Source organism: Leptodactylus fuscus, chromosome 5, assembly GCF_031893055.1.
Source record: "Leptodactylus fuscus isolate aLepFus1 chromosome 5, aLepFus1.hap2, whole genome shotgun sequence".
Taxonomy (NCBI): domain Eukaryota; kingdom Metazoa; phylum Chordata; class Amphibia; order Anura; family Leptodactylidae; genus Leptodactylus; species Leptodactylus fuscus.
Window position 1 is genome coordinate 141,793,078 of NC_134269.1, and position 8,611 is coordinate 141,801,688.

The 8,611-nt window shown below is 38.5% G+C and overlaps 1 protein-coding gene across 10 annotated transcripts in view; it reads left to right on the top strand.

The window, feature by feature from the left end:
- Positions 1–8,611, top strand: part of OSBPL8 (oxysterol binding protein like 8) — a 159,271-nt gene extending 150,660 nt beyond the window's left edge. For all 10 annotated transcript variants that reach the window (XM_075274335.1, XM_075274333.1, XM_075274340.1 and 7 more), the window contains 2 exons: positions 583–688; positions 1,638–8,611. In XM_075274335.1, the coding sequence (XP_075130436.1) occupies positions 583–688; positions 1,638–1,773 (242 nt within the window). In that variant the 3' untranslated portion in view covers positions 1,774–8,611. The remainder of the gene's footprint in view (positions 1–582; positions 689–1,637) is intronic.

Below are 8,611 nucleotides of genomic sequence, written 5' to 3' on the forward strand. Positions count from 1 at the left end.
GGTTTGTGACTTTTTAAACACCAGTTGTGATAAAAAATTGTCCCAGCTGGTGTTTTTGTGTCTTCTACTCGACTTTAGTGAAAGAAAAAGTGATGTGAGAGTTGTGTTGTGTGTAAGATCATTTATGCCAGTTTACTGCTGCAAATGATCTCAAAAATGTATATTGGCTACAAGCTGCCATAGATTTCAGCAGAGGAACAGCCACATTTGTGAAAAGACGTCTGCCTTCTCCTAGAAGAGGTGGCTGTTCCACCAGCGCTGGGGTTAAGGGTTAAACATTCCCCATTGTGACTCTTGGCATATGAACTATCTTAGTGTTGATGTTGCAGAAGCTTTTGCAGTGCTGATATGGTTAGAAAATGTTATGATGTGAAGATTGTGATAAATTCCAGTATCATTCTAAATGTAGAAAGTGTGCTCAGTGAAACATGTTGTACTGGCTGGAACTATCTCTGGTGTTTTATAAGTTCTTTTACTGTGAATGCTGAAAGAGAGGTTTCTGACATGGGTATGTCTAGAACAATGACATTAAAGGAGGACAATGCAGTAAATATGAGTTTTTTTTTGTCATTAATCTTACAGCACATGTATTAGCTCACAGCTCTAGAAGCAGAAAGAAGGGGGCAGATCATGGAGAACTACAAAGTGCCATAGAATCCATCAAGAAAACTCAAGAGGAAATCAACAGGTGATTGGATCTCCTTGAACTTTGTTTTCTGCTTCACTAGCATTAGATTCACATTGTATGGAGGAAATGAATGTGGGCCTCTAAGCAGAGCAAGTATCCTTCCTAAACTACACATTCTCTATGATAATGACACCTACTCACACACATCAGTATGACCTATCATATAAGAAAAATTTATCTTTGTACCGTATTAAGGGGACCTTTGACACACTCCAAGGGGGGTTAGACCAGTCACAGGGTTTTATGTCGTTTTACAATAATTAAACACCACGTCATTGATCAAGGGAACCATAAAACTCAGAGAGCCTTCCTGTGAACTGACATTTTTTTGGACTTATCTATTTATTTGCCTGTACTGCTTTCCATCATTTGTCATACAGACACTGTATTCCTGTATAAATGTTCAGATATTGTGTTATACCAGCCTGATGAAGGAACCTTATAGCAGGTCCAAAAGCTCGCAATATGTCATCATATTCTGTTAGCCATTAAAAATGTATCAAACTACTGAGGACTCTCAATCTTTACATATTCTATATCAGTGATGTTATACTCCAGTATAACACATAACTGCGGAATTAAACTGCTGAATTAAAGGCAGTTTTGATAAAGGGAGCAGAAAGTGCCTCAGGTATTACTTATTATAGAATATTTGTTAGGTTGTTGCTGCTGGATGGTAGTCCAAGCAGAACATTGGTACAAGTTACTGGTTTAATAATAGTTAAATTTATTTTTATCTATCTATCTATCTATCTATCTATCTATCTATCTATCATCTATCTGTCTATCTATTGATCTATCTCTAGCTTCACATTTTTTGCTCCTGCTACAATGTATTTATTGTGTATTACATATTACGTATGTGCTTGTTCTTCCCAATTTCATTGTGTTTTGCTTAGAATGTCTATCTGTTTTGTTATAACATCTACCCTCTTGTTGTGTCTTGTAGGAACATCATCGCTCTCCGCAATCGTGTAACTACAAATGCCTCAAACACAGAAAGTAGTTTCCTTCAGCAAAGAGACTATTGTATTATTATCTTCCTGATTTTTCTTCAGATTGCCATTAACTATTTGTTTAAGTGAAAGAAGGGGACTCGCATAGAAGTATGTGGAGTCTGGAACTGTTGCAGTTGGATTGGGACCACTTCTTGCCTCATTGGCATTTTCAGTGCTTTTCATCCCCGCCATGTTGGAGGTCAGATGATTTGGACTCTTGGGTGCAATATTTTTTCTTTTTTTTAAAAAAAATAAGCCCTTAACTCTTCAGTCTTGTACAGTCTGTCACTTTCTGTCAACTGTAGAACATGTATGAAAGTGCCCACACTATTTAGCTAGCTGTTTCCTTGTATTACTATTATTCCTTGGAATAATTTGTGTCTTAAGCTTCACTGTTCAGTAATATCCATTTTACAGATGTGTATGAACTCTGTCATTTGCAGGTCTTTAGAAATTGAACGAGAAAATCTCTTGACCTTTCAAATAACAACTTTCTTTTTAAAATATATGTATATTATATATATGAAATCACTCTTCAACCAAATATGTTCAGAACAGAATAGTTTCCCTGGTAGTTTAACTGCCAGAAACCTTTTCCTAAAATGAATGTACCACAAGAAGACTTCTCCACCTAGTACCACAAAGCCATGAAAAAAATATGTTCGCTTGAGAGTTGGACAAATCTAACGTTATTGGTACATGGGTGATGCTGCGTTGGGGCAGTTTGATGTTCAGCTTGCTTCAAGGCGCTATAGCTGCAGTTATGTTTATCATGAATTTACCATGATTTACATGGGTTATCTAGCAGGCAATGGAATTCATTCAGTAATATATCTTTACTTCTGATCAGTTCATTGTTGCACTCTGCAGATTTTCCAGCAAACAGAAACAAGTAGTCAACTCCTGATAATGAATCTCATAGCAATTTAGTTGTTTTAGTTATGGCTTGTGTATTACCTAGGACATCCTAGCTCATTACCACATATATTGCAGTTGTTCGTTAATTGATGTGGACCACTCAACATCTTTAGCCATCGGGCCCATACACATAACTCTGTAGAGACATTTCTAAACTCCACTATAGAGTCTATCACTACACAGATATTGTGCTGTTACAGAAGAGGATACAATGGCTGTCAAGAAACAGCCAGACTCTCCAGGGAGAAGTCAGAGAATGGATATTGCTGCCTCTGTTTTCATGATCGCTGAATGCATCTTGCTTAATGATTGCTTTGCATTAAAGAGGACCTTTCATGGGTTTGGGCACAGGGAGTTCTATATACTGCTGGAAAGCCGACAGTGCGCTGAATTCAGCGCATTGTCGGCTTTCCCGATCTGTGTCCCGGGTAAAGAGCTATTGGTGCCGGTACCGTAGCTCTTTACAGTCAGAAGGGCGTTCCTGACAGTCTGTCAGGTACATCCTTCTACACAACAGCGCCAATAGCGCTATACTGTGTGAGCGGGGAAAAATGCCCCCTCCTTCTGCTCACCGTGCTCGCCCATAGAAGAGTATTATCAGGAGGGGAGAGGGGCGTTCCTGACCGGCACCAATAGCTCTTTACCCGGGGAACAGATTGGAAAAGCCGACGATGCGCTGAACTCAGCGCACTGTCAGCTTTCCAGCAGCATATAGAACTGCCTGTGCCCCAAACCATGAAAGGTCCTCTTTAAGTGTTAAAGAGGTTGCAAAGAAGCTCACTGCCCCGCTCCAGACGATGATGGGGTTCTTGGGTAGCTGTAATAGCTGCTGGGCTTAGAAAACCCAGATCTGCTCTACAGTCCACGCAGGATCTAATATTTCTCCTGAAACTGGAGCTAGTATGTAGGGCAAATTTTGTCCTGCTTACAGAGTAAATAAAAAAAAAAAAATACTGTTCAAATGGCCCCTAAAGTCTCTTATGATCTTATGAGGGACACAAAGTGTAAAATAAATAAAAACTAAATATTTTTTAAATGCCAGAGCTAGCCCAAGCCACACCTATAACTTTGCCTTCAAAGTTATGTAAAGCCATAATGCAAATAACATAAATGAAGAAGGAGGCACAAGTTGGTGGCACTTTTATGGTAGGAAATAATATAAGGGGATGTCTTAAAACCCCCCAAAAAACTATGATCTGTACTTACCTTATTAATACCCTACTTCTTTGGGGTTTTATTTTCTCCTATGTGTGGCCCATTATCAATTAAAACTGGCCGACCCATTTAAACTGGTGAAAGGGTTTTACCGTACTTCACTGACAAGCGATCCTTAGGATAGATCATCAATTAAAGATCAGCAGGGTTTGACACCCATGACCACTGTGGTTTAGTTGTTTGAGGCTTTCACTTCACAGGCCATGTGGCATCATATTCATCTGTTATATGGTCTGTTTAGTCCCATCCAAGTGACATATTGGGTACAGCTGCCACATAAATAGATGGTGGTTTGCTTTGTTTTCTCTGAAAAGACATCAGCACTCAAAAGAATGGTGGCCTCTACAAGAAGCTGTTTGATGGGGTTTTGGGGGTCGGAACCCTGCTGATCTGCAGTTGTTGACCTATTTTAAGTTTAAGTCGTCAATTGAAAAGCCCAGAAAACAGAAGAACATGTTTTGTATGATTCGATATTTTCTGCATATCTGTATAGTGTTAATGAGTCAGTGTAGTAACCAATTTACATCCCGTACATGACTATATACCCATATAGATTCTAAGGCTCGCCATATTCATTCAATCACTGTTGGATTACCCCAATACACATGTACATGCTACTCAATCTTGCATGCATATGTTCTAGATGGGCAGAGGGGAGAACAAAATGGCATCTGCTATTGGGGAAGAGACAGGTGAATCCCAATACACTTTACATGGTCGGCTGGTTCCACCAGGATCTGTAGGGCTGGCTGATCTACTTCTAAATTGTATGGCTTCACTAAGTCAAAATATGTGCCAAATCTATCACTGTGGCACACAGACTTTTTTTTTCCTTCTTTATGCCATCTCTTGAACTATACTTTATTGCAAGAAAACTGGAAATATCCAGTATTAAATCTGGCACATTTTACAACTCAAAAAAGTCTTGCCCCTAACTAGACACTTTATTGAAGTGTCTTTAGCAAGGTCTATTTATTATAATATTTAATAATGTTTAACTAATGTGACTAAATTGATTTGCTTCCGATTTTTGGCGAACAACAATAGTAAATCTACCCCATTGTTTGTTTTGTGCAAAACAAGGTGGTGTTCACACCTAGGAATTTAATGCTGATTTGAGAGTGGATTCCACCCAGATTCTGCCAGCCATTGTTTTCGGAATGAAACCGAGATCACAGCAGGGCGCTGAAACAATAAGCATCTTGCTCAATCTTGATGCAGATGCCACATCTGATTGACTCTCCGCAGATTAGGCTCCGTCATCGGGGCCTAATCGGTGCCAGAAAGCCTCAAAAGAGTGCCCAAGCTCTTCATTGGCATTCCTCTCCATCATATACTTTAAGTACTGATATGTTCCATGTACTCCCTATTAGACTGTAGTATTAGCCCATCTCAAACTGCGTCTAGTTGTCAGTCTTTTGATGTATGTCACCGCTGTACACTATAGCAGAAGACAAAGAGAAACTGTAGACTGTAGTATTAGCCCATCTCAAACTGCGTCTAGTTGTCAGTCTTTTGATGTATGTCACCGCTGTACACTATAGCAGAAGACAAAGAGAAACTGTAAGGTCACTTAAATTGCTCAAGAAGCCAAGTGGAACTTTCCTAGTATTACTATTACAATGTTATTTCAGGGTAGCCCGATGTTCAGGAACACTTGGCTAGAGAGGTCTTTAGACGGCACTTGAGCCCAATAGGTCATAGCAAATTGTATGTGAGAATAATCCATGAGGCACTTTTCTGTGTGGTTTTATGTGCTGAACTCTCAGCGTTGTCCCTTTTCTTCATTGTGTAATCTTTGGAAATGCTGGCATTTTCTCCTTTTTCTACTGCTCCACTTTGTTTAGTTATATTTATGTTTGGAATTGATGCATTTCAAGTCGAATAATTCACTTTTTAAACACTTTTATATAAATATGATTGTTTCATGTGCATTTTACATCCTGGCCAGTAAAGCACTAACCTGCCGCCACCATGTAAGCAAGTATCAGAGTTGGCCATGTTTTCTACTGAACCATAACCCTTAACCATTCATTTCTGCCTATAGTAGTGAGATGTACAGATGTGTGTAAAACAGAAAAAGGAACTGTAAAAAAAAAATGTACAGCCTGACACGGAGCTTGACACATACTGGTAGAGATGCGGCAAGAAGTCACAGACTCCATCTTGAACAAACAGCAAAGCTGCGCATCATTACATACAACATGTGTGTTATGAAATCTTACTCAGCCTGGGTTTACACAATGAGTTTTTTTTCTAGAAAAATAAAGAAGGAATATGTTTTTCGAAAAACTCATTGTGTAAACTTGGCCAAACTTGCTTACGTGGAGAATCGTGTTGTAGCTTTGTGACTGTTTTTTGTTTTGTTTGTTCTTTTGTTAAATTCCATTGCGGTTTTAGAAATATTGCTTTTCTAAACATGTGACAGCTTTAGATATTTGCCAAAATGTGCTGGGAAGGGGGTAAACATTGACAGCTCTTCCTGCCAAAGCAATTGGAACATTCCATACAATACAGTAGATGAAACTTCCAAACCTGGAGAATTGTAGATTTACTGTATGTCCGTATAACATGGACTGCCTCTATATACTGTAAATTCTAAATATGTTAGCTGTAGTGATAGTATTTGTATGTACATTATGTATCCTTATATGAAGAATGTAACACAACATTGTATCTTCCAGATTTCTCATCAGAATAACCAAATCACATAAACCTGTAATAATCGACCCCATATCTCACCTTAAGGCATTGTGTAACCTTATTGGTGCAGGGATGTATCATGTCCTGTGGCCAGCACTGAGGGGCAATAATCTAACCACAAAAGTCTTCAGGCTAAGAATACAATTAAGAATTGTATAGTGGAAACCATGTATTTAGAAACTATATCTGTTTCATTCATGTACAGGGGAAGTTTAATTGTAAGGAACTGTACAGTGCACTCCACAATGGCTTTTATGTGAATTGTATATGGTTTATTAATGTTTTAGCAATATCAATAACTAGTACATATCACCTGTAATGTCCAGCTTGCTTAGGAGCTATTCTCCAGCAAGAATATTCTATCATGTTACAGAATGGTCATGTTTGTACAAATGGCAATATTGTCTATGTTTGTATACAGTGAAGCCTTTTTGGAATGACCATGACCATCCAAAAATTGCACCAAAATGTGGTCTTCATAGGGGAGTGTTTCTCAAAGAAGGTGACCAGAGAAAATCTGGTTTGAATAAGGGGGTGGTGGTCTGAGGAGGTTCCACTTGTAGTGGTTTGTCATGTATATTGAGTCCAGTTAACAAGGTATTACTTGTGGGAGGCATTGAAGGTACAAATTTATCAAAGTTTTGACAGATTTCATGGAATTGCACATAATTGTAGCCTGGAACTCAGCTGATCATGTTGTAATGACACAGCGTCTGGCATAATGTCATGAAGTCCTAACATAACATTGCTATTGCTAGCCACTAAAGGGAGCCGAAATGCCTTGCTATATTGGCAGCGAGAAAGCAAGACAGTATATTCTGTGATAGGGAGTAGAATACAGTGGTGGTGTTATAATTTTTCTGTAAATCATATATTTCATGTCCTACATGTGCACTTTTTTGGATGAGACTGAAAGCCAGAGAGCTGTCTGAACATTGTTACCTGTGCCTTTTTGATAAATGAGTTTGTAGAGGTGTTTTGGGGTTTGTGCCATATTCTTACGATCACAGCTTTCAAGCCCATGCTCTTACTTTTCTAAGAGGATTTGCAATACTTGGTCAGATATTTATCTCCTTCACTCTTGAAGGGTAAGCTGTGTGTACTTTCAAGTTAATCGGCTTTCTTCTGACTGGACTCCCTTCCACAGGATATCGGGAGGAATGGCAGGATCAGAAAAGGGCCTGTGACGTATCTGCAGTTGTTGCGTTCATGTCCACTTATTGGGTGTATATACGATGAAGTCATTACAATTTGTGGCATACTCCTAATAGCCATAGCAACAAGCAGTGACCTCTGACACAAAAGTGTGACTTCATGATGATGTTTCAACGCTTCTTTTATTTTTTATTTGCATCTCACAGCTTTTGAGTACAATAAATCCAGTAAAACCTAAATTAGGGGTATTCCTAGTGTTCCAGCTCTAGGACCTCAGAGAAGAGATTGGACCAGGCTCGACTGAGGCTTATACTTACACCTTGTAAAGCTTGTGACTGGACTCCTGTACTTTTCTGTTCACCTCTTATTTTACCATTGTTGCTTGTTTTGTACTGTTACATTTTTAAACAACCAATAGACTGTTATGTAAACCATTGAGTAAAGACCAGTGTTATGTATTGATGAAGAGCCAGAACCCATGACAAAATGAATGTGAGAAGACTAATAGAAAACAACAAAACAATTATTTATATATAAAAAAAAGTTTATTGATGATTCTGTGTTGAACATGTGAACAGGAATAAAAGTTTTGTAAGCTGAACTGCACACACATCAGACCTCATGTATACGTTACCATTTCAGACAAAAAAATGGAGTAGTTGCCAGTAGCAACCATTCAGATATGATCTTTCATAGTATAGAATGAAGGATGTAACATTTTGTCTGCAGTGGTTATAATATATGAGATCCGATATTTCAGGACGTTTTGCTAGGATGGAATGAAGTTTAAGAATGACAATGTCCCGTCATGTAGCATGTTATCTGTTCATGTGTGTTTAACATCTTGTTCAATGGCTTTTTGAGAATTGAAGCACTACCACTGGTCAGTAGTTTTGTATTTCCAATTAGAATAAAAATGTGATAACACTCAGAA